This window comes from Lepus europaeus, chromosome 11 (assembly GCF_033115175.1).
Source record: "Lepus europaeus isolate LE1 chromosome 11, mLepTim1.pri, whole genome shotgun sequence".
Taxonomy (NCBI): Eukaryota; Metazoa; Chordata; class Mammalia; order Lagomorpha; family Leporidae; genus Lepus; species Lepus europaeus.
In genome coordinates this window covers 77,368,998-77,395,916 of record NC_084837.1, presented here as the reverse complement: position 1 = coordinate 77,395,916, position 26,919 = coordinate 77,368,998, and the positions used below count along the sequence as shown (strand labels likewise).

The window sequence follows — 26,919 nt, the reverse complement described above, 5'->3', positions numbered from 1 at the left end:
CTCCGTGGTGGGAGAAACACTCCCCTGCCCTCAGCACAGAGCCAGTCTCTTACATTTGGTGACCTTGGGGAATGTACAGTCAAATTGAGTAGAAGAGTACCAGAATATAGGTGTTGAGACAGATACAAGGTGAAACAGAAAATTGGCAATTTAATATCAAGAAAATTTACATTAAAATGGCATTGAGCTGGACCTTATCACTAGATAGGATATACACAAGGCAAAAATGAGAAAAAGAACTTCCAGGAAGAAGGAGCAGAGTAATTTTTATTGGGGATACTTAGATTAATAGAGAAGGATGCAAAGTAGGTTGGGAAACAAATGTAGATGGCCTAGAACCACATGGTAAAGAATTTACAGTTTTTCCCCTGGACCAACTTTTTTTTTTCTAAGGTGTATTATTTGCAAGGCAAAGTTACAGAGCGAGAAGGAGTAACAGAGAGATCTTCTATCCCCTGCTTCACTACCCAAATGGCCACAATGGCCGAGGCGAAGTAGCCTGAAACCAAGAGCCAGGAACTCTATCCAGGTCTCCCATATGGTGGCAGAGGTCCAAGTACTTTGGGCCGCTTCCCAGGTGCATTAGCAGGAAGCTGGATTGGAAGTGGAGCAGCCGAGAATCAAACCAGCACTCATGTGGGATGCCAGTGTTGCAGGCAGCAGGTTAACCCTGTATATCACAACACTGACCCCTGGGCCAGTATTTTTGGAATGCTTCTTGGATCAGTCCCTAAAATAGCTCATGTAAAACCTGTCCCATTTTCAAATAAGTTTATGTGATATCACATGCTCCATGTCTTAGAATGATAAATTGTACACTGAAACTAAGTTTCTAAAGTCCAGGAAATAAACTTTGAAATCTGGTTTACCTAGATGTATCCCAGTTCCATAGCCACCTTTGAACTCTTGCTGTCTGGCAAATTCATTGTTCCTCAGCACACACTTAGGAAATGATGTTGATGGAACAGGTTTTCAATTTAGCAAGTCTTCTTTTTTAAAAATAATTTTCATAATATAAGTGCAAATCTTAACTTCTTACAATGTAAATCCGCAAGAAACGCAGATACATAGACACCTGACTCCTTTGGCTTCCTTTAGAGGGATTCTGTTCTGTTACGTATAATTGTCTTGATTTACATTGTATGTCAGTCTTAAAAGGACCATTCCCATTTGAAAGTAGGCAGGATGTAAATAGATACATTTAGATGATTCTGCTCATTTATCTTCAGCTGTTACGGGTCACCATTTACTCTTCATGGTGTTTTCCAAAAATCCAATAGAGATGGGGTTCTCAACATGAGTTGTTGGACTAGCGGGTTGTTGTATCACCTGAGAACTTGGAAGAACTGGAGATTCACAGCTGCACCCCTTACTGCTGAGTCAGACATTGCAGAGGTGGGGCCCTGTAATGGGCCTTTAAAAGCCTTCCAGATGATTCTGACACACACTGATACCTGAGAACCACCAGAGTGGGTAACTCAGCCAAACGGCAGCACGCTGAGAGCAGCAGCCTCCATGCTACTTTCCTCAGTTTATCCGTTTTAGAGGTCATCTTCTCACTTAACTTGTTTTTAAATTAAATAGCTGAGGTTTTGCAGCTTTGCTCCTTGGTTTCTTAGATGTAAAATCACTGTATCTTTCGTCAACAGTGGCAGCCATCAGCTAGTTTTGTTTCCCCTTTGAACTGCATAAAGAGAATATTAGCTTCCCATTCTCCCTTTCCCAAGTAGCTTGGCAGACATTCCTCAAAAGAAAAAATTAATTTATGGGGCTTCAGAAGTGTGAATCTCTGTGACTGTTTTCAATAAAAAAATGAATGTTTCTGAAAGCAAGAATCTTATCCCTTTTCTCAGTTTTCTAGCTGTGAGTGTTGCCTGGTTGAGGTATGCCTATAAACCTCTTGTTATTTTCCTTTGTTTAGAAATACAAATGTGAAGCAGTGAGATGAGTCCTTCCCCTTTTTAGAGGGAAGAGTGAAGTTGAAATAAATGCAGAACTTTTTTTCTCACCTTTTAGGGTCATCTAGCTTACATCAACATACATAAAATGTGTGTTGGATATATTAAATGTTAACTTGGAAAATAATTATAAGATTCTATTCCTATTTGGTGACCCATGGCTTTCCTGTTATTCCTTTTCTGCTTCAGAGTTGTGCTTTTCTGTAGTATATTAAATGGTTTATATTTTTTAAATCGTCTCAGTAAATTACAACTGAAATCTTAGGGCATGTAAACATAAAGCTGCCAGGGAAAATTGCCTGTACTCGCCTGATTTCACAGGTGTGTGATGTCTGCTCGGTGGATAGCTGAAAAGAAATGGAAATTCAGAGAAAGAGAACTCAGTCTGCAAGCGATTTAGACAGTGGCTTCTCCTGACTTCCCCACCAGCTCCTACCCTGTCCAGTGCAAACCCTTTTAAGGCTGTGAGGGTTGATAAGGCCTATAGAATGTGTGTTTCCAGGCCGGCGCCGCGGCTCACTAGGCTAATCCTCCGCCTTGCGGCGCCGGCACACCGGGTTCTAGTCCGGGTCGGGGCGCCGGTTCTGTCCCGGCTGCCCCTCTTCCAGGCCAGCTCTCTGCTGTGGCCAGGGAGTGCAGTGGAGGATGGCTCAAGTGCTTGGGCCCTGCACCCCATGGGAGACCAGGATAGGCACCTGGCTCCTGCCATCGGATCAGCGCGGTGCGCCGGCCGCAGCGCGCCTACCACGGCGGCCATTGGAGGGTGAACCAACGGCAAAAGGAAGACCTTTCTCTCTCTCTCTCTCTCTCTCACTGTCCACTCTGCCTGTCAAAAAATAAAAAAAAGAATGTGTTTCCAAATTTTCAAGTAGGCTGAAACTGTTTTCAAAGAGCAAAATACAGTGAGGTCTTAATAGTCAGCTCTCCCAGAGTCTGGGTGCACAGTAGATCACAAGCTTGGGGCACTGAATTTTTTTTTAAGATTTATTTATTTATCTAAGAGGCAGAGTTAGAGACAGAGAGAGGGAGAGACAGAGAGAGAGGTCTTGCATATGATGGTTTACTCCCCAGATGGCCACAACAGCTGGAACTGGGCTAATATGGAGTTTGGAGCCAGGAGCTTCTTCTCAGTGTCTCAAACAGGTGCAAGGACCCAAGCACTTGGGCCACGTTCTGCTATTTTCCCAGGCTGTCAGCAGGGAGCTGGATCAGAAGTGGAGCAGCTGGGACTTGAACCAGAGCTCATATGGGATGCCAGTACCGCAGGCCAGATGCTTAACCTACTACACCACAGCACCAGCCCCAAAACACTGAATATTCACTTTAAGAAAAGACACCTAGGCATGGGTGGTTGGTGTGAGTGGTTAAGAAATGGCTCGGGACTCCCACATCTCATATCAGAATGCATGGGTTTGAGTCCTGGCTTCTTTTCCAATTCTAGCTTCCTGATGATACATACCCTGGAAAGCAAACAGCAGTGGCTCAGATAGTTGGGACCCTGCCTATGGGAGACCTAGATTGAGTTTCTAGCTCCTGATTTCAATCTGGCCCAGCCCCAACTGTTGTGGGTATTTGGGGGAATGAACCAGCAGATGGAAGATCTCTCTGGGTCTCCTGACTCTATTTAAATAAACCTTTCAAATAAATTAAGTAAATGAAATTTTTAAAGATTTATGGTATTTATGTGAAAGGCAGAATTAGAGAGATCTTCCATCTGCTGGTTCATTCCCCAGATGGCCACAATGGCCAGGGATGGGCTGGGCTAGACCGAAGCCAGGAGCCAGGACCTTCATCTAATCTCCCACATGGGTGCAGGGGCCCACGTACTTGGGTCATCCTCCACTGCTTTCCCAGGCACATTAGCAGGGAGCTGGATTGAGAGTACAGCAGCTGGGGCCTGCACTGTGGCACAGCGGATTAAAGTCCTAGCCTGCAGCACCTGCATCCCATATGGGCACTGGTTCAAGTTCCAGCTGCTCCTCTTCTTATCATAGCTCTCTGCTATGGCCTGGGAAAGCAGCAGAAGATGGCCCAAGTCCTTGGGCACCTGCACCCATGTGGGAGACCTGGAAAAAGCTCCTGGCTCCTGGCTTCAGATCAGCTCAGCCTTGGCCCTTACCGTCATTTGGGGAGTAAACCAGTGGATAGAAAACTTTCTCTCTCCCCCACCCCCTTCTCTCTGGCTATCTCTCTCTCTATAACTCTTTCAAATAAAATAAGATAAAATACAATAAAAGAAAGTACAGCAGCTGGTACTGGAACCAAGGCCCATATGGGATGCTGGCATTGCAGGCGGCAGCTTAACCCATTATGCCACAATGCCAGCCCCAAGTAAGTGAACTTTTAAAAAAAAATTTTTTTTAAAAAGGCATCTTGGACCTAGCCCTGTGGCTTAGTGGGTTAAGCCTCAGCCTGTGGCACCAGTGTCCCATATGGGTGCCTGTTCAAGGCCTAGCCGCTCCACTTCCATTCCAGCTCCCTGATGATGCACCTGGAAAGGCAGCGGAGGATGTCTCCAATGTTTGGGCCCTTGCACCCTTGTGGGAGACCCAGAGAGAGCTGCTGGCTTCAGCCTGTCCCAGCCTCGGTCATTGTGGTCATTTGGGAAGTGAACCAGCAGGTGGAAGATCACCCTGTCTCTCCTCCTCTCTCTGTAACTCTGCCTTTCAAATAAATAAAAATAAATCTTTTTAAAGAAAAAAACAGGAAATTAGTTAAATTTAGAGTAGTTTTTATAATGATTTTTTCTATTATAATAAATCCATGTACTATGGCTTTTCAGAAGGAAGATATCATTTAAATAATAGTTTTTATAAAATTTTGGAAGTGAAAATTATATTGTTGCATATCAGAAGATACTAAAAATGATCCATTCATATAGTTTCTCCTATTTTTCTCAGAGATTCACATGTGAGAACATCCTTTATATCAAAATATTGGCTTTTCAAGTATTAAATGAGAAACACATTTAATTTCTTCACTTACAAACAGTAGGAGGATTTAAACTCGACCTTAAACAAATAAGCTCTTAATTTCACCTTCGTGTCTCAGCTTTGGAGTTTGGACTTCTCTCTGGTCTTTCATAATCTTTAAAATTGCTCTGGATTTCTTGGCATAATGTAAATAATGGTATTAACAGTAGCTTGAACATTTTTATGGCTTAAATTCATTCAATTTGTCTTTTTTCTACCTGCCTCGGGTTTGTTTTTGTTTTTGTTTTGTTTTGTTTTGTTTTTCAGAATTAGATAATCTGTTCAGAGGAACAATGACTTTTACACCCAGAGAATTTGAACACAGCTCTGTAAAAACCGTACTTTTTAGCACTGATTCAGATATTAAAGCAAATGGAAGTTTCTTGATCTTGACTAATTTGATCTTGATCTTTTCTTTGAAAAAGGTAGCTTAAATTTATATGTGTTTTCTGGCTCACTCAGGATCCTACTTTCTTACGTAACTTTAATCAGTCATTGAGATTAGTTTCTATTTCACATTAGCTTACTGTACCCTTTATTATTACACAAAATAAGAATTATCTTGGTGGGGAGGGAGCAGCGCACTAGGTTAATCCTCTGCTTGCAGCACTGGGACCCCATATGGGTACCAGATTCTAGTCCCGGTTGCCCCTCTTCCAGTCCAGCTCTCTGCTGTGGCCCAGAAAGACAACGGAGGATGGCCCAGGTGCTTTGGCACCTGCACCCGCATGGGAGACCGGGAGGAAGCACCTGGCTCCTGGCTTCGGATCGGCAACCAACCGTAGCGGCCGTTTGGGGAGTGAACCAATGGAAGGAAGACCTTTCTCTCCGTCTCTCTCACTGTCTAACTCTATCTGTCAAATAAATTAAAAAAAAAAAAAAAAAGAATAATCTTGGGTGTTTATGCAAAGTGATCATTCCACATGTAACAAATAAGGCTTTGTTTGTAATGGCAAAAGATTGGAAACAATCAAAATGTCTGTCAGTAGGGAGCTGGTAAAATAAATTTGGTATTCCATATGATGGCATACCACACAACCATTAAAAAAGGTACAGCATGTCTCTGTGCTTTGGTGTTGTACAAGGTCTTGGAGACAGCATTGGAGGAGAGAAAGCAAAATGCAAAGAAGTGTGTCAGAGGGGTTGGCATTGTCATGCAGCCATTAAGCTGCCACTTGCCACACTGGCGTCGTATTAGAGCACCGGTTCTAGTTCTAGCTGCTTGCCTTCTTGCGATCCAGCTTCCTGCTAATGTGCCTGATGAGGCAGCATAGGATGGCTCAAGTGCTTGGACCCCTGCACCCACATGGGAGACCCAGATGACGTTCTAGACTCCTGACTTTGGCTTGAGCCAGCTTCAACCACTGTGACTTTTTTTTTTTTTTTTTTTTTGACAGGCAGAGTGGACAGTGAGAGAGAGACAGAGAGAAAGGTCTTCCTTTGTCGTTGGTTCACCCTCCAATGGCCGCTGCGGCTGGCGCGCTGCGGCCGGCGCACCGCGCTGTTCCGATGGCAGGAGCCAGGTGCTTATCCTGGTCTCCCATGGGGTGCAGAGCCCAAACACTTGGGCCATCCTCCACTGCACTCCCTGGCCACAGCAGAGAGCTGGCCTGGAAGAGGGGCAACCGGGACAGGATCGGTGCCCCGACCCGGACTAGAACCCGGTGTGCCGGCGCCGCAAGGCGGAGGATTAGCCTGTTGAGCCACGGCGCCGGCCCAACCACTGTGACTTTTTTGGGAAGGAACCAGTGAATGGAAAACTTCTCACACACACCCCACCCCCAGTCACTGTCTTTCAGATAAATCTTTTTTTCTTTTTTAAGAAAAAAAAAGTATTTCTGCAAGAACTCTGAATCCTCAGACACAAAATCGCAGCTCTCCCCTGAGGACAGAACGCAGACTTGGACACCTGCAGACTAGAAACCCTTTCATTGCCTTTTTTACCTCGAACCCTGTGCTATGTGTTACTTACTGAGATCCTAGTCTGAAAACTGAACACCCATACACTATATTCAGTGTTGCTGATTTAAAAGCATGATGAAAATTAGAAGTTTGATGTTACACCAAAAACTGTGGCTATTATTTTTGGATTCTGAAGAAGTGATTTTTCTTTTTAACACTTTTTTTTATATCATAGATTTACCTCAGGAAATTACTTATAGCACATTTGTAGAGATGTTTTTAAAGTGTTCTTCAAAGTTGTGACACATAAGCTTGTTTTTAAAATTCTGGGTTTTTTTCCCTCACATTGGAGTCTGTGAAAGCAGAACATTCAGCCACTATTCTTATCAGACTTAGTAACATTCTGTCCTCCTAAATTGAGTGCATCTGTAGCTCTCAGTGAAATTTTTACAAAAACAGCTATTTGGATTTTTTTTTCTTTTTACATTCTAAAAATTGTTTTCAGTAATTCATGTCACTAAGATGTTAGAAAAAGTATGATTTATTAACTAAACTGTGTCCGCTACACAGATGGTCCCATTTAAAATCACCTGGTGTTCTAAATGCTCTCTCGGATCCTCAGGCATTTTTAATTGACATTTCACCAAATATAGGTTTGCTTCATGCAGTACACTGCATGCAGTCCAGATATAGGATAACTCCTGCGAAGCAGTTCTCGATGTTCGGCATTTGGGACAATTGTTGGCCAGGGAAACGTTAACGACCATCACAGACTGACTTGCCTTCCGAGGAATGAGTTTAAAACTTTGAATTTTCCTTTTTAAATGGAAAAAGAACCCCTAATTGTTCTGTATTTATAGCAACCATATGCCCCAGACTTTCCAGGGTAGTTCCCAGTTTCCTGTTCTCCGTCTTTCTCAGACCAATGCATATTGATTTTTAGTTTGGAAAATTGTTCATTCCCCTAATATTGAAAATAGAGTTCTTTGGGATCATTTCCTTTTACAGAGAAATCAAGAACCTCATTTCAGATCATTAATTTTAAAGAAAGAAGGCAATATTTGAAATGCATTTTTTAATGCCAGAACTACTTAGGGCACACAAGTTCTTGCCACGTAAGATTTTTGTTCTGTGCTTTTGTGTTTCCCATGAGGAATCAATGAACAGGGAATATGGAGCAGTTAAAAACTGGTGATTTCTTAGGGAGATGGGAAGGGATATGTTTTCTCTTTCACTCCCTGACTACGCACTACCTCTGCAGTGGAGACTGAAGTTATAGGTTAAGACTTGTAAGTTAACAGATGTTTAAAACCAAGAGGGAGCATAATCAGCACAAGAACCAATGCTCAATGCCATTGAGTAGCAGGAAAATGCAGACAACACCTCAGTGATCCACCACTTCACACCCACAAGGAGGAGTAGCATCAAAAGGCAGGTGAATAGTGGCAAAGACAGGAGAAATTGGAACCTTCAGACATTGCTGACGGGAATGTAAAAGGTGTCACCACTTTGGAGAACAGCCTGGTAGTTCTTCCAAGGTTGAACAGAATTAGCATGTGACTGACCCAGCAGGTCCACCCTGGAAATGTATACCCAAGAGAAATGAAAACATAGGTTGGCACAAAAACTTGCTGTCAGGTGTTCCTAGCACTATCACTTAAAATAGCCAAAAAGTGGAAACAACCCAAATGTCAACTGATAAATGCATAAATAAAATATAGTGTATCCATGCAGTATAAAATTCAGGAATAAAATACTGATTCTTGCTATAATATGGATACACTCTGAAAACATGATAGTTAATGAAAGAAGCCATAGAAGCCCAAATATTATATAACACATTTATGTGAAATTCCAGATTAGACAAATCCATAGACAGGAAGTGGTTGGTGGTTGTCTAGGACTGAGGGGAGAGGGCAAAATAAGGAGTGACTGCTAATGGGTGTGAGCTTTCTTTTGGGATGATGAAAATGTTCTGGAATGATTGTGCTGTTGGTTGTACAAAACTGAAAATACTAAAAAAAAATTGTTCACTTTAAATGGATAAATTGTGTGGTATAAGAATTGTATCTCAAGCTATTTTCTTTTAAAAGAAGAGTCTTCTGTAGTTTGATTGACACATACTGTCTTATATGTTCTGTTGTAGTGATTTTCAGTCAGGGACGATTTTGACATTATGACAGTGCCAGCAGACATTTTTGCTGGTCACAGCTGGAGGAGGGGTGCCACTGACAGCCAATGGGTGGAGGCCAGGATGTCACCCAGCATCCTTCAATGCACAAGATAGCCCTCAAAACAAAACAATTACCTGACTCCGGTTGTCGAGTTAAGAAGTTAAGAAACCCTGTTCTATGGCTTTGTTACTCTAGTGGAAACTCAGCCAGGATTTTTAAACATTATAAGGTCACAAATCATCAAACAGGTGGATGTTCGTTTTACTAAGGACAAGGCTGTGTGTGAAGACTGAACACAGAATGTGGTTTTTAACGTTTTTCTAATTTTTGGTTAACATGATAAATGTACATCTTATGGAGTGAAATGTAATATTTCAACATGTGTACAGCATTTACTGATCAAATGATGATAATTAACATTTCCATCTCTGTATAATTTCTTTTGTTTAGGGCCTTCCAGTTCCTCTCTTGTAGTTCTTCATAAATTACATATTATTGTGAACTGTAGTGATCTCACTATGTTGTGGAATACTTGTCTGTGTTCCAGTACCCATTATCCAATCCCCACGTAGACCCCCTTCCCTCAACCCTCATCAGCCTTCAGTAATCACTAATCTACATTAAAATTAACTTTTTTAAAAGATTTATTTATTATTTAAAAAGCAGAGTTACAGAGAGGTAGAGAGAGTGGGGCGGAGTCTTCCATCTGTTGGTTCACTCCCCAAATGGACACAGTGGCCAGAGCTGGGCCAATCTGAAGCCAGGAGCCAGGGGCTTCATCCATGTCTCCCATGTGGGTGCAGGAGCCCAAGCACTTGGGCCATCTTCTGTGCTTTCCCAGGCCATAGCAGAAAGCTAGATCAGAAGTGGAGCAGCCAGGGCTTGAACCAGTGCACTTATGGGATGCCAGTCCTTCAGGCCACGGCTTTATTCGCTATGCCACAGCACTGACCCCATTAAGATTGACTTTTTTTTCTTTTTTTCTTTTTTTTTGACAGGCCGAGTTAGACAGTGAGAGAGAGAGAGACAGAGAGAAAGGTCTTCCTTTTTCCGTTGGTTCAACCCCCAAGTGGCCACTACAGCTGCTGCGCTGCACCGATCCAAAGCCAGGAGCCAGGTGCTTCCTCCTGGTCTCCTATGTGGGTGCAGGGCCCAAGCACTTAGGCCATCCTCCACTGCCTTTCCGGGCCACAGCAGAGAGCTGGACTGGAAGAGGAGCAACCGGGACAGAACTGGCACCCCGACCGGGACTAGAACCCAGGGTGCCAGCACCACAGGTGGAGGATTAGCCAAGTGAGCCGCGGCGCCGGCCTACTTTCTTTTAACTTCCACACGTGAGAGAGAATATATATTTGTCTATCTGTGTCTGCCTTATTTCACTTAACATAATGTCCTCAAATTCCATTCCTTTTGGTGCAGATGACAGGATTTAATTCTTTTTTATTTCTGAATAATATTCCACTGGGTATATATGACATGTTCTTTATCCATTCATCCACCTGTGGACATATAGGCTAATTCCACATCTTGCCTATTGTGAATAATCCTGCAATGAATTGGGGAGTGCAGAATCTTTCATATGCTGGTTTCATTTCCTTTGGATATGTACCCAGAAGTGGGATAGCTGGATAATATGAAAGATATATTTTAATTTGTTTTAGCAATCTCCATACTGGTTTCCAAAATAGCAGTATTTATTCACATTCTCACCAGTAGTGTCTAAGAATCCCTTTTTCTCTACTTCCTTGTTAGTTTTTTCCCTTTAGATAATAGCCATTCTGACTGGGGTGAGATGATTTCTCACTGTGGTTTTGATTTGCATTTCCCTGATGGTGAATGATTCTGTGAATTTTTTCATACATTTGTAGGCCATTTGTAGTTCTTTTTTTGAGTCATGTCTATTCAGATCATTTACCCATTTTAATTGGATTTTGGGTTTTTTTAGTTTGTTACACAAAATGTCTTCCAGAAATTCATGAAAATGCTTATTATGAAAAATGCATTGATTTAATTTTATACTAAAATAAAGATATTTAAATGTGATTTCTGCAAACTTTTAAAAGTATTTTTTATATTCTGGATAGTAATGCTTTAATTTGTCAAGTAAATAGTTTGCATGTGTTTTCTCCAATTCTGATGGCTTGTGATTCCATCCAATTCTGATGGCTGTTTTTCCTTTGCTGTGCAGAAATGTTCTTAATTTGATATAATTCTATTTGTTGGTTTTTCACTTGTTGTGGTCTGATTCCAAAACATCATGGCTTAGATGAACATATTGAACTGTTTCTCCTGTGCTTTCTACTGAAAATTCTGCAGTTTCAGGTGTTACTTTTAGGTCTTTGATCCATTTTGAATTGATTTTGAACAGGAAAAGAGATGGAAGGAGGGTATCAATGTTCTGTCGTATGCATGTGAATATCCAAATTTCCCAGCATCTTCCTCCAATGTATGTTTTGGTGCCTTTGTCAGTAATCAAATGACAGTTGATTTGCAAGTTTATTTGGGGGAATTTCTATTGGATTGGATTGGTGTGTGTCTATTTTCATGCCAGTACCCTGCTGTTTTGGTTACTAAATCTCTGTGATATAGCTTGAAATCATGTATCCTGACACATCTAGCTTTGTTCTTTTTGTTCAAGTTTTTTGTTTGTTTGTTTGTTTTGTCTTGGTTTTTGTGTTTTTGTTTTGCTATTTGACTTCTTTTCTGCTTCCATGTGAATTTTAAGATTTTTTTTTCTAAGTCAGTGAAGAATCATTGCATTTTGATGGGACTTGCATTGAATCTTGAAATTACTTTGGGTAGTATGGGCGTTTTAACATTATTAATTACACTAATCCATGAACAAAGGAGGTCTTCCTATTTGTGTGTATATGTGTGTTGTCTTCAATTGCTTTGACCAGATTTTGTAAATCTCATCATAACATTCTTTCGTTTCCTTGATTGCATTTATTCTCAAGTAATATTTTGTAACTTGTGAATGGGATTCCTTTCATGATTTTTCTCTTCAAGTTTATTCTTAGAGTATAAAATGCAACTAGTTTTTGTATATTGATGTTGTATCCTACATATTTACTGAATTTGTTTCTAAGCTTTAATAGTCTTCTGGTGGAGTTTTTCCATTTGTAGAATCATATCATCTGCAAACAGGGATAATCTCAATTCCTCCTTTCCTATTGCTGGGCCTTTTATTTCCTTCTCTCGCCTGTCAGTGGCGCTTTCAGGACCCCCTTGCGTAGGAGCAGTGAGAGCGAACACCCTGGTCTGTTTCCCAGATCTTAGAGGATATGCTTTCAGTTTTTCCTTATTCAATGTAATGTTCCTTGTGGATTTGTCATATGTAGCCTTTATTATGTTGAGATATAATTTTGAGATGTAATTTGTCCAAGATTTTCGTCATGAAGGGATGTTCAATGTTATTGAGTGCTTTTTTCTGTATCTGTTGAAATGAGCATATCATCTTAGCCTTTGTTACGTTGATGTGATATATTGCATTGGTTGGTTTTCCTTATGTTGAACCATCCCTGAATCCCTGGATGTCTCCTTTTTAATTTCTAGTCTTCATTTGAATCTTTTCTCTTTTTTTCTCTGTTAGTCTAGCTAAAGATAAAGCTAGTCTGTTTTGGGGGTTGTTTTGTTTTGTTTTGCTCTGTTTCATTTATTTCTTCTTTGGTTTGTTCTTGTTTTTCTAGGTCCTTGATATGTGTCCTTAGGTTGTGTAGACTACTTATGTGGAGTTCTAGTTTAATACCACATGTACTTTAAAGGGTACTATGCAGCCTCTTGTGGTATATTTGAAATCTTTCTATTCTCTGATGCAGTATTTCTTGCTCTAAGCTTTCCTTTCATGCTACTTCTACTGTATCCCATAAGCTTTGGTGTTTCATATTTCCCTTTTCATTTTTCTTTAAATTTCCTTTTTGATTTCTTCAGTGATCCACTATCTTTAAAAAATATCTATTTATTTATTTGAAAAGCAGAAATAGAGAGAATCTTCATCCGCTGGTTCATTCCTCAGATGGTGTTAACCGCCAGGTCTGGACCAGGCCTGGGCCAGGCCAAAGCCAGGAACCAGGAGCTTCTCCTGGGTCTCCCACATGGGTGCAGGGGTCCAAGGACTTGGGCCATCCTCCACTGCTTTCCCAGGCCATTAGCAGAGAGCTGGATCGGAAGAGGACTAGCCAGGACTCCACGCGGTACCCCTCTGGGATGTCTCCACTGCAGGTGGAGGCTTCATCCTCTGTGCCATAGTGCCAGCCCCTAGAGATCAATTTGATTCCTGACTTCTCTAGACTCTCCATATCAATTACAGAGTGTTTTTTTAATTCTATCTCATCTCCTTAATTTCTGTCTATATTTCCTAGCACATATTCCTTTCTTACATGGCACTTCTGTTCTCCTCCTCTTTGTCTACACTCCTTATACCAGAGAGTACCTGCTGTCCTTCAGGGCACAGTGGGGGTTCCGTCTCCAACAGTGTGGGGCAGATGCAGGGGAGCTTCCCCTGTGTGCTAAATCCCTGTGCAATCCAGTCTTTCACCTAGGGGGCCATGAGTAGTGATCCACTATTTGTTCAGTAAGATGCTATTCAGGCTCCATATATTTTTATAACTTCTGAAGTTACTTTTATCATTTACTTCTCATTCCATTGTGATCGGAAGATATACATGATAAGAATTCAATGGTTTTTTTGTTGTTGTTGAGGCTTGTTTTGTGGCCTTCTATGTGGCCTATTTTGGAGAATGTTCATGTTTGATGAAAAAAACTGTGCACTCTGCAGATGATGGACGGAAGGTTCTGTAATTGTCCGTCAGGGCTGTAGTATAGTTTACCTCTGATGGTTGTTGATTTTTTTGTCTGGAAGATCTGCCCACTGATGAAAGTGGGATATTTGTCTCTCACCCATTATTGCATTGGAACCTATTTCTCTTTTTAGATATAATAATGTTTGTTTTTATAAAATGGATTCTCCAGCATTAGGTGCATGTATATTTATAATTGTTGTATATACTTTTTGAATTGATCTCTTGGGGCTGGCGCTGTGGCACAGTGGGTTAACACTCTGTCCTGAAGCACTGGCATCCCATATGGGCACCGGTTCGAGACCCGGCTGTTCCACTTCCGATCCAGCTCTGGCCGCAACAGCCGGAGCTAGGCCGATCCGAAGCCAGGAGCCAGGATCTTCTTCTCAGTCTCCCACAGGGGTACAGGGGCCCAACTTGGGCCATCTTTCACTGCTTGCCCAGAGCATAGAAGAGAGCTGGATCGAAAGTGGAGCAGTTGGGACTTGAACTGGCATCCATATGGGATGCCAGCACTGTAGGCGGTGTATTTAGCCGCTGCGCCACAGTGCCGGCCCCTTCTGTATTTTCTTGAATTTCATTGAATTTCCTTAAAATCATCCTTTGGAATTCCTTATCAAATACTTTGCCAATACTTTAAGTTCTGTTGCTGGAGCTACCGTGTTCCTTGGGAAGTATCATGTTATCTTGTTTTTCTTTTTTTTGTTTTTCTTTTTTTTTTTTCTTTTTTTTTTTTTTTTTGACAGGCAGAGTGGACAGGGAGAGAGAGAGACAGAGAGAAAGGTCTTCCTTTTGCCGTTGGTTCACCCTCCAGTGGCCACTGAGGCCGGCGCGCTGCGGCCGGCGCACCACGCTGATCCAAAGGCAGGAGCCAGGTGCTTCTCCTGATCTCCCATGGGGTGCAGGGTCCAAGCACTTGGGCCATCCTCCACTGCCTTCCCGAGCCATAGCAGAGAGCTGGCCTGGAAGAGGGGCAACCGGGACAGAATCCGGTGCCCCGACCGGGACTAGAACCTGGTGTGCTGGCGCCGCAAGGCGGAGGATTAGCCTATTGAGCCACGGCACCGGCCATTATCTTGTTTTTCAGATTTCTCATGTTCCTCAGTTGAGATTCGCATAGCTAGTGGATCATTTACTCTTTTGCTTTTATATGGTGGCTTTCCTAATAAATGGATTTCTTCTGAAGATGAGATTTAGGGTGTCAGCTTGGTAGACTTGTTAGCTTTGGTTCCGGTTAAGTGCCATGGTATTGTCTCCTTATACTTTGTTCAGCTGTAATTGATAGCTTTAGGATTAGTGTGTGCAGCAGCAGAGTCAGAAGCTCATCTGTGTCCAGGAGTTACTAGGAGATGGGGACACCCTAATGGCCCAGATAAGTGTGGTGCCCACAGCAGTGGGGCTGGGGTGCCTGCACGTGTCTACTTCAGCACACCTGGGAAGGTGCAATGCAGCGTGTATACATTACAGCAGGAATGCACTTGTCTGTCTCTTTAGGCAGTTCTGGGGTGAGGTGGGGCCACCGTGTTGTATCTGGGCAGCTGTGGTAAGGTGCATGTGCCAGCAATAGCCTGGCAGTGTTCAGTCTCCGTGGGCTGTACAAGGATGGAACTTCTCCAGCAGGTCCCATCCAAGTATGGTGCTGTCTTGCGGCAGAGTGCCTCGGTGGCACCAAGCATACCCATCAGTGAGGGACTGTGTGGGGCTGGAGCCATGCTGATGTGCCTGGAGGGGTGAGACACAGCTTGTGGGGAATGTGCCTGTCAGTCTCTGGAGACAGTGTAGGGGCTGGAGTCACTCCAGCCTGCCCTGGCAGGGGAGGAGCAGCTCGGATGGCAGTGCTGCAGTCTCTGGGGAGTGTACAGGGTGGCCTCTCTCTTGCGTGCAGGGTGATGCAGCACAGCTCCTACAGCACACATTGTCCATCTCCACAGGCCATGCGAGGAGCCACACTAGTGGCCCTGGAGGGAGAGTTGGGTAGAGCAGCAAGGGCAGGGCATGCTTGGGTTTGTCTTAACTGGGCTCGCAGCAGCAGCCTGCTTGGAAGAGGTGCTTTGTGACCTGGGTTTCCCCCTCTGAATCACTGTAGATGTGTGCCCTCCTCAAGAGCTTCCCCACTGGGCTTGGGGTATGCAAGGGCTACAGGATCCCCCAACACCAGCAGAAATCTCAGGGGTCGTTGTGGCTGTTGGGACCGCCTCTGTGTACCTACTCCCGGTCACGAGAAGGCTTCCGTACAATCAGACTGGTCTGAGCGGGGCATAGGAGGTGGTAGCTGCAAGGAATTTCTCTCTCTTTACCAGACCATCTGGAGTTTCCACGTACCAGTTTCTTCTTGACATCTGCACTATATTCCAGCACTTTCCTCTGGATATTCTAGCTGGATAGTAGCTGTTTGTTCTTCAAGTTTTTTGGTGTCTGTTTATTTGTTTGTTTTTATTCTGCCTAAAGTTTATTTTTAGAACCAGCACAGAACACCGGGCCTATGCAGACAGACTGTAGCCCAGAGCTCACACCCGTCCTTCTGTCCTCACATGGGCAGGCAGAGGCCTTTACTGTGGAGGCTTCGTGGGGACCTGGACACAATTGGGAGCCTGAGCTGGAAATGAAATGAAGCTGAGCTGAAGCCAGAGCCTGGTCCTAGAGCCTTGGGCCTTAGCCAGCAGAGCCCGAGATCCTTGGTACTGTGGGTACAAGCATGCTTCCCAAGCTTGGCACAGACTGCATAGGCAAGTCAGCTGAGCTTGAGGATGACATCCTTTGGGATCTTTTTTTTTTAAGATTTATTTATTTTATTTGAAAAGCAGAGTTACATAGAGGCAGAGACAGAGAGAGAGAGAGAGGTCTTCCATCTGCTGGTTTACTCCCCAGATGGCTGCAACAGCTGGAGCTGGGCTGATCTGAAGCTAGGAGCCAGGGGCTTTTTCCAGGTCTCCCACATGGGTGCAGGGGTCCAAGGACTTGGGCCATCTTCCACTGCTTTCCCAGGCCATAGCAGAGAGCTGGATCGGAAGAGAAACAGCCAGGACTTGAACCAGCACCCATATAGCATGCCGGCACTGCAGGTGGCGGCTTTACCTGCTACGCCACAGCACCAGCCCCTCTTTGGGATCTTACACTTCACCCTCCTGGCTCTACAAGGGCCTTGGATGGTTTTACACGTGCGTTCATGATCTTGATCTTTGCGTCACAGCCTGCATCTTCTGGTCCTTCTTGTGTTTCTTGACACAGTGCTTGTAACTCAGGAACTTGGAGTTTAACCCATTAACGGATTCATATATTTGTGATAGGGGTTTCTCGACGCCCTTTCTGTGCCATTTTTGGGACTGCTGGTGTGTGGTATGTTTCTCAGATGGCCCTGACTGCACAGTGAGTTACAGATGGCATCAGATCTGTCCTTGTTTGATGCTTCTTTGTGGAAGGGAGGTGCATGCAATGCCTCTGTTCAACCATCTTGCCAGAATTTCCTGATTTTTTCCTTAAACCTAATCCTAAACCTAAGTTAACAAGATGACTCTCTTAACTAAAATATTTTTTCGTCAGTCAGCCTGGTTGAGCTTTTGCTATTTTTGTTGTATTTTATTTATTTACTTAAAGTTTCCTAAAAATTGGCTTTATGGGCCCCAGCAGTGGCTTAAGTTGCCACTTTCCGTGCCAGCATCCCATATGGGCACCAGTTAGAGTCCTAGATGCTCTGCTTCTGATTCAGCTCCCTGCTGATGTGCTTGGGAAGGCAGCAGAAGATGGCCACAGTGTTTGGGCCCCTTCCATCCTCATGGGAGACCCAGGTAGAGTTCCAGGCTCCCGACTTTGGTCTGGCCTTGCCATTGTGGCCCTTTGGGGAGTGAACCAGCAGATGGAAGATCTCTCTCTGCCTGTCTGTCTCTCCTTCTCTCTCTCTCTAACTCTGCCTTTCAAATAAGTAAAATCTTTTTATTTTTAAAGGAACCCAGTTAAATAATTGGGATTATGGATTATAACATCTACTGATAAAAACAGGAGTCAAGAAATGTACTATAGGTCTGGTGCCATGGCTCACTTGGTTAATCCTCTGCCTGCGGCACCGGCATCCCATATGGGTGCCGGGTTCTAGTCCCGGTTGCTCCTTTTCCAGTCCAGCTCTCTGCTGTGGCCTGGGAAGGAAGTGGAGGATGGCCCAGGTGCTTGGGCGCCTGTACCCGCATGGGAGACCAGGAAAAAGCACCTGGCTCCTGGCTTTGGATCGGTGCAGCGCCGGCCGTAGTGGCCATTTGGGGAGTGAACCAACGGAAGGAAGACCTTTCTGTCTCTCTCTCACTGTCTATAACTCTACCTGTCAAATAAAAAAGAATGTACTATATAACACAGCCTTGAAAGTGTCATTGTCCATTTCAAAAATTATCATCAACCTGTGTTCTGCAGTACATATGTATTCCCCTAAACTCATTTGCCAAGTATCAAATCTGTAGTCATACTGTTCTTGTATACAGTTATCTGAAATATCCACAGATTGGAACAGGAGTTTCATTCCAAGACACAGAAGCTAACATTTATTGATTACTTATTGTGTGCTATGTATTTGGCAGAGCACTTTCTGTATATTTATTACCTCATTTAATTATCATAAAACCTCGTTAGGCACATATGACTATTCATTTTTCTAAGATCTATCTTGTAACTCTGTCTCTTCCTACTCTAGGATGTTGTGGTCGTCCTCTTCTTTCTAGGTCTTATTCAACTGTGAATTTGAGAGTTCCCTTCCTCCTCATTGTGGGAATCCTCTCTCTTCTATCTTAAATCCCCTGCATCTTCCCTTATCATGATGTTCTCCCTTGTTTTGGTGAATTATATCCTCTACTACCTTCCTGAGAACACAACTGTCTGAAAATGTCTTTATTCTATCCTCTTAATTGGTGAAGATAGTTTTGTTGGGTATAGAATTCTATGTAGGAAATATTTTTGTCATGAAGGTAGAAGAATCACTCTCGATTCAGTTTTGTATTTGATCCATTTTGTATCTTCCAGAGCCTTTAGGTCTTCTTTAGCTCTAGTGCTCTGAAATGTTACAGTGGTATGCCTTGCTGTGCACACTGTTTTTCTTTCCTGCATTTTGCATAATATGACTCCTTTCACTCAAGGAAAGTATGTTAAAATGCTTCTTTGATAATGTCCTCCCTTTTTTCTTTGTGAATTATCCATTATCTAGATAATGACTTTTAGAATTTTAAAAAAGCTTATTGGGTAGAGAGCCCACGAGAGAGCCAGAGAGATTTTTCATCTACTGGTTCACTCCCCAAATGCCACAGTAGCTGGAGCTGAGCCAACCTATAAACATTTTGAAAAATGGACACAATTCAGATCTCCCTTGTGGTGGCAGTGACCCAACTGCTGCTGTAGGGTGTGCATTACAGGAAGCTGGAATCAGAAGTAGAGTCGGGATTTGAACACAGGCACTCATATAGGATGCAGGTATCCCAACTAGCATTTTAGCTGCTGAGACAAATGTTCACTTCAGATTTCAATTTTATTCTGTAATTTCCTTGTTTCTGGGATCCTGTAGTCCTTTTTTTTTTTTTTCTTTTTTAGCTCTACTTTCTGAGAAATTTAATTCCTTCTTCTAGCTGTATTTTAAGATTTATTTTTTTAATTTCTAAGAGATAGCTCTTGTTCTATAATTGCTTCTCCCTCTTTTTTTTTTTTTTTTTTTTTTTTTTTTGTAGCATCCTGTTCTGTTTGACAGATGTTTCATAGTCTCTTGTCTCTGAGGATTTTTTTTAGTGTACTGATATTAATTTCCTGTAGTCTGACTTGATTATGGTTCTCTGACTCCTCTTTTCTTATTGATTTAGGTTTCTGTTTTTCAGATTATAAACATTACTCAAGTGTTTAGTTATCCCTAACTATGCATCCTGTAAAAGCTTTTTGCTCATGGGCAGCTAGGAACTAGTGGACTTCACTTTGAGGTGATCACTTTATTGAAAGACTTCCAGTTTTCAACACCTGTAGGTCTTTTCATTGGGTTTCTTAGTTTCAGAGATTCTTATCCTGGAGACTATACATTTATCTGCCTATATTCTAGAAGCCAAATAAAAAAATGGTAGTTGGGAGGATGCTTACTAGTATGAATTTCACTTACCTCCCTGATCACTTTCCTCTGTCTGCTTTTATCTGCTTTCCAATCTCCCTGCCTTGTTTCTCCTACAATTAATGTAAAATGGAATTAGGCATCATTCTTTTGTGTCTGGTTTTTCTTTTCATTAAACTTTATATCTTTGAGATTCATCCATGTTGTTTTGTGTATCAGTTTGTTTGTTTTTATTGCTGAGTAATTCTATTAAACACATATACCAGTTTTGTCTCCTGAAGCATATATGTTGTTTCCTGCGTAGACTATTATGAATAAAATTCTATAAACATTTTGAAAAATTAATTTTAAAGAACACATGTTTTGGGGTCGGTGCTGTGGAGTAGCAGATAAAGCCACTGCCTGCAGTGCTGACATCCCATATGGGCATCGGTTTGAGTCCCGGCTGCTCCTCTTCCGATCCAGCTCTCTGCTATGGCCTGGGAAAGCAGTAAAAGATGACCCAAGTCCTTGGGCCCCTGCACTCATGTGGGAGACCCAGAAAAAGCTCCTGGCTTCTGGCTTCAAATCAGCACAGCTCTGGCCGTTGCGGCCATCTGGGGAATGAACCAGCAGATGAAAGACTTTCTCTCTCTCTCTCCCTCTGCCTCTGCTTCTCTGTAACTCTGCCTTCCAAATAAATAAATAAATCTTTTAAGAAAAAAAACATATGTTTTCATTTTTCTTGGGAAAATAGCAAGGAGTGAAATTTCTTGGTCACAACACAGTATATGTTTAACTTTGTGTAATACATGTTTAACTTTGTGTATTTTGTGTTTAACTATGTGGTGTATGTTTTATTTTTTACATCATATTTTAAAGAGGGTTCTGATTGCTCCTCAGTCTCACCAGTATTGGTTATTGTCAGACTTTTTAATCTTAGCTCTTCTAAAGAGTTTGAAGTGATACCTCATTGTGATTTTTTTTCTCATTGTGATTTTAATTTGTTTCCCTGATGACTAATAGTGGTGACTATTAACCCTTCATTCATCTTCTTATTTGAAATATCTTTTCAAGTCATCTACCCATTTTAATTGCGTAGTTTCTTTATGTTTCTTTATGACATCCACGCTGTCTCCCTGGGTCTGCAAGAGCCTGGAGTCAGGAGCCCGAGACAAGCATGGAACCCAGGCACTCCAATGTGGGATACAGGCATTTTAACTAGCATCCTAAAAACTAGGAAAAATACCCACTCCTCCTTTAATTCTTGATGAATATTTTTGCTAGTTATAAAATTCTAGATTTTTTTTCTTTTTGTACTTAATAGATTCTTTTGTCTCCTGGATCCCATTGTTTTGATTAGAAGTCTGCTATTATTTGTATTGTTCCCTGCCTGTAATTCATTATATCTGTGTGGTGACCTTAAATATTTTCTCTTTATTTTTTGTTTCAGCATTTAATAATGATGCACCTACCTATGTTTTCCCAACCTTAGTTCACTGAGATTATTGAATGTCTAAGTTTGTGTATTTCCAAATGTTGGAATATTTTGACTGCTTTTTTTTTCCCCCAAATATCTTTCTGCCCTGTCCGTCCCATCCTCTTTCTGAAGACTCCAGTTACACATATGCTAGACTGCTTGAAAATTTTCCACAAGTCCTCTTTGATTTTCACACTAGTTAAATCATTTTGATACATCTTCAAGTTCATGGAACTTTCCTCCCATTATCTTGTCATGTATTCAAGCTTTCCACTTATTTTTATTTCACACATTGATTTTTCAGTTCTAAAATGCACATTTTTATTTCCTTTTTACAGTTGCCATTTCACTACTGAGATTTCCTATGTGACCTATGTGATTTCACTGTGACCTTATTTTCCTGTTTAAGTTCTTGAGCATCTTTAGAATAGCTTTTTGTATTAGTCTTCTTTTTGTTACCTTAATTAAAATACCTGTGAGTAGCTTCTTAGGGAAGATTTATTTCAGCTTACAGTTTGGAAATGAACAGTTCAAGATCAGATGGCCCCATAGTCCAGTGTCTGCTGGAAGCTGGTAATGGTGGATGTGGAGGATTGATCACATGGTGAGCCAGGAAGGAGAAGGAGGGGGGGGGGGTGGAAGAGAGAGAGTGTGAGAGAGAGAAAGAGTGAGAGAGAGAGAGGCAGAGCGCAGCTAGGCAAAACTTGAATTCAAACAGTCAACACTCTGAAAAACCACCTTCTGAGGGCATGCCCCAGTGAATCTCTCAGATTCTGTAATATCAAGTCTCTACCCTTAGTCCATCAACCATTAGCATTAAGACATCAGAGTGTAAACATGTTGGATGAATTTTTCAGCAACAAGTTCTATTCAACCCATAACATTGTTTTAATTTCTGTCTGCTTATCCCAAGATCGGGGTCATTTTGTGGATGGCTTCTGTTCATTGCTTCTTCTATTGGTACTAGATTGCATTTTCCCATTTCTTTTCACGTCTAGACATTTTTTATTGTATGCTGGTCAATGTAATACTTCATGAATTTTATTATATTTCCCTAAGCAGTGTTGATTTTTGTTCTGGAAAGTTAACTTAGCTGAAGTCCGAATGCTCTCTCCTCTTTGTTAAACATCAGCTGAAATCTGTGCCTAGTCCTTTCATCTTACTGCTAAGTTTCACTTGAGCAGTTTCAGGGTAAGTTAGGGATTTGGATAAAGTTCATATATAGACTCAGAGGATCTCTTATGACTTCTTCCTTTCTGAGATTTAGCACTTATTTTTCAATTTTGCCAAGACCAAACTAGGTCTTCCAGCTCCTCAAACCAGTAATATTTCAGATTTCTGCTTAGGTTGTACACAGTGCACACCATGTGGGCTACGGAGTGTTGCCAGATGAAAAGTCATATGAATATGAACTCTACCTGGTGCAGTTAATTCTTTCCAGAATTGACTCATCTCCAGTTTCTACTTTTTTCTCATTATTCTATTTTTCATTCAAATAGTTGTTTTTATTTCTTTCCAAATTTAATATTATCTGCAGAAGTATACACACTATTCTGTCATTCTTAGAATATATACCACATTGCTTTCTATTTTCTATTGATGCACAAGAAGATTAAACAAAACATCTTATATATTGTCTTTGAGTAATGGAAAAAAGCTCTTTAAAATCTTCTAATGGAATTGCTCATATTTCTAATCTAATTTTCTATTGTTTCTTTTATAGACAAGAGATGATTTCCTCGGTCAAGTGGATGTTCCTCTGTATCCATTACCGGTTGGTATAAATGTGTTTGATTTTGTACTTTGTTTTTATTAATTTTAATTTAATAAAGAATTATATACACTATAGTGAATGTAAGTATTTTATTTTTTGAACACAGTGTTTTCTAAAAACTCATCTCTGTTCTTCATTTCAAGTTTCTCTTTAAGATTTTCCAGTAAGAAACAGAAAGCCAGTGAAGTTTGTTGGCATCATGAAAGCTTTGGTTAAGGATAATCAGTTTGGAAATACTCACTGAAAACTAGAATAAACAGAGCCTAGGATTACAGAAGGAAATTAAGATAGTCTATAGCAACATAATCATGAAACATTGACAATCTGGACTAAGCAGAAAGCAGTGGAGGAAAATAGATTTAGGAAACATTTCAGAATAAAATGTTGTTGAATCAAGTGTCAGAGTTTGAAAAAAAATAACCAAAAAGGAAAGATAATACAGATTGCACGTGGAAGATAAGGATGGTATCTCCAGAAAAATAGGGCAGAGGAAAAACTATTTTATTTTTAAATACATGAGATTTATTTGTGGGCATATTTAATTTCAATAAAAAACAGAAAAAATGAACATTTGAAGTGTATACCTGAAAGAGATGCAAAAATAAATTATTTAGGGAAAGAGAACTGAAATGATTAGAGTTATAACTGAAGTTATTGACAGGTAACAGCAGAATATCAGAATATGGAAATGTCCAAATTTGAGAGTTTAGAGGCAAGGACCAGGTGTTGAACTTCAGTCAACATGGATGGATTAGAGGAGAGAGACAAGGCAGCCAGTAGGAGAAAAGAGAAGGCCTAGTAAATTAATGTCATGAAAACTTCAGAAAGAAGTTTAAAGACAGAAGAGGTAGTTAATGCAAAACACAGCGAAGTACGTGATCATTTTAAAACACAAAGGATTGCTGAACTTGATTACAAAAGAGAGACAGAGGAGAAAAATACTTCTTTATCTTTTCAGACTTTGAAGATTACTATTAGTGCTCTACAATGTTTAGAAATTATACACTTCCAATAATATATTGAACCCAGTCTTGCTTTCCTGGCTGTTTACTTTTTGGTTCTCCTAAGACTGAGCAGCTGACACTGTGTGTTCTGCATATTCTTTTGGGTACCAGCATTTGCCTTGTTCTCTTTTACCCCCTTTAGCTCCATAATCCACCTGCTCAACTAGTTTTAGACTGAGTTGTGATGCTGGCTGACAAGGTCAAGTGATCGACTTTAATGAACTAAAGCTACTTTCTTCTCACTTCTAATTTCATTTATGCCTTAGGTCACAGTTTGTGAATATTATTGAAAAGTGCATATTTTTGGTGTTATAGCTATATCTTGAAAACCTATTGTTTTATTCTAGACAGAAAATCCCAGAATGGAGAGACCATATACATTTAAGGATTTTGTTCTTCATCCAAGAAGGTCAGTAAATATAAAATCATAGCATTTTAAGTGTTTAATCTCTTGTTACAACTTATGGTAGCCTCTTTGGAAATTGAGGGCCTAAACATTTATAAACAAACTACTTCTAAATATTACATAATTATTTTTTAAAGCTTTATTGTTATTTGTATTTAAAAGTTGTACATGCACATTGCAAAAAAGTTCTGAAAATACAGAAAAGTGATCACACGCATTTGGAAAAGATTTTTCTTCCTAATATTTATCAGACTGGAAACTGAAAATTTTCATTATTTCAGATCTTCAAGTGTAGGTAACTTTCTCATACTATGCTTTAAAAAACACAAACAAAGCAATTCATCTAAAACAAACACCCAACATGATACTCACAAAGCCATTTTCAGAAAGTCCTCATAACTACATTTTACATACTTTAATAAAAACGTACTTTAGCAGATTCAAATATCTAGAGAAAATAACATGAGAGAAGACTGGAATTTAAAGCCCAGACAGTATGCTCATAATTCCATTTTCCTAAACTGAAATACTGAATTTTTATTAAACCTTGAAATTTAACCTATGCCTGTGAATAAAACTCCCTTTGATCTTCTCAGAATCAGGCAAAATGTCGTCAAAACTTGTGTGGATTTGTTGTTAAAAAGGTCAGAGTAAAGCAGATAACGGGCATCAGTATTCATCTTGTTTTTTAAACAGAAAATGCTTTGGAAGATGTGCTAATGTGAGCTAGTAAGAAGTTTACTCTAAAATGATTTTTACATCACTCTTCATAATGTAAACAGTAAAACAAAAGAGACAGTGCTGTGTGTGTTGGTGTTTACTCTGTATAAAAGAAATCACATATTCCATTCAAAAAGAAGTCTGGAATGTAAATCTGTTTTCCTTCCTCAACTTCAGAAAGGTTGCAACATCTGCATACCAAATATTTCTTCTCTCATTCATTTGCCCTAGTAGCCTGCTTTTTCATTTGTCATTTGCCTTTTAGTGTCCTTATCTTCAAAAATATATAATGATTTGTAACTTTTGTCTATATTGATATTGTTGTAAATGCAGAAAGAACGGTTTTTTTCCAGAAAGAAAATAGAAAATTCTTAGATTTGCTTGAGTCTCATTAAGTCAAAACCTATGGGTTTATTTCCTGGTTGGAAAAATACAAAACATACATTTGTAGAGAAATTTTTCAGTAGAACATTATCCGAGCACATTTTCTGTATTTGTCTCTTATAGCAACAAGTCAGAGTGTTCAAATCCCTCACATAAATAAATATTCAGGGCCTCAAAATAAGCATCAGAGATTTTACTGACAACTCAGGAAAGGGTACGCAAAATTTGGTAATCACTTAAAGATGGGATAAAAGGATTAGGAGTTGTTTGTGTACACAGACAGAATTGCTATCTATAAAAATTAAAACTATATAGAAAGAACAAGCAAAGATTTCTTAATTAAATCTTAGGTGTTAGAATTCATAGGAATAATAGATAGAATTAAGTCTTAAAACAGTATGAAAGATTTAAAAAGAAATTTAAAATATCCCAACAGTGGACAACAACCTTGAGTTTAGACAGCTCATTATTCAAAGAGATAATAGAGTATGAAAATCGGGAAAGGAATGTATGGCAGATTCAGACACTGTTAGGAAAAGGTGGCAGGTTGCAGACAATTAGCAGGTCTCGTTCTCGGCTTTTCTGTTGTCCTGTACAGTATGGCCAGGTTAGTATTCCTAAAGCACATGTCTGAGGAAACTTTTCTGCATTGCAAAAATTCCCAGTGGCTTCCCAGCATAGGCAAAGTAAAGTCTGAAGTTCTCTTCCTCTCCATGACTTAATCATCCGGACCATCCCTGCCTCCCCCACCCCCCTGTATGTGTCCTGTAATTCAACCACACTCACCTGCTGCCACCTGCTTCGTCACACCCGATTTCCCATCTGTTTCCTGGTTCTTGGCTCTTCTGTCCGCTCCTGTGCCTTCCCCACATTGCTGCAGATCAAAATCCTGCCCAATCTTCTAGCCCGAGCTCCGTGGTAACTTGATTCTGGAATTCTCTCTGCTCTTTCCCTTAAGCTTCCTTAGCATCTTATTTATGACATAAGTTATTTATGTGTGTTTGCTTTTCTCTACCATCTATTCCTTTTCCTAGATGTCTTCCGCCCTGGAACTTCTGTATGTATCTATCTCCCCTAGTAGCTTCCCTCATAGCTGATAGATATTCAAAGAACGCTTACTAAATGAATGCTTTTCTTATTAGTGTTAAAGTGATGTGAATAATTATTTTCTTTTCTACAGTCACAAATCAAGAGTTAAAGGTTATCTGAGATTAAAAATGACTTACTTACCTAAAACCAGTGGCTCAGAAGATGATAACACAGAACAGGCTGAGGAATTAGAGGTGAGATTTTATAAATATTTGGT

General features: G+C 40.8%; 1 protein-coding gene across 2 annotated transcripts in view; it reads left to right on the top strand.

The window, feature by feature from the left end:
• NEDD4 (NEDD4 E3 ubiquitin protein ligase) overlaps nucleotides 1-26,919 on the top strand; it is a 151,418-nt gene that overhangs the window by 78,583 nt on the left and 45,916 nt on the right. For both annotated transcript variants that reach the window (XM_062205968.1, XM_062205969.1), the window contains 3 exons: nucleotides 23,049-23,099; nucleotides 24,451-24,512; nucleotides 26,794-26,896. In XM_062205968.1, coding sequence (XP_062061952.1) covers nucleotides 23,049-23,099; nucleotides 24,451-24,512; nucleotides 26,794-26,896 — 216 coding nt within the window. The remainder of the gene's footprint in view (nucleotides 1-23,048; nucleotides 23,100-24,450; nucleotides 24,513-26,793; nucleotides 26,897-26,919) is intronic.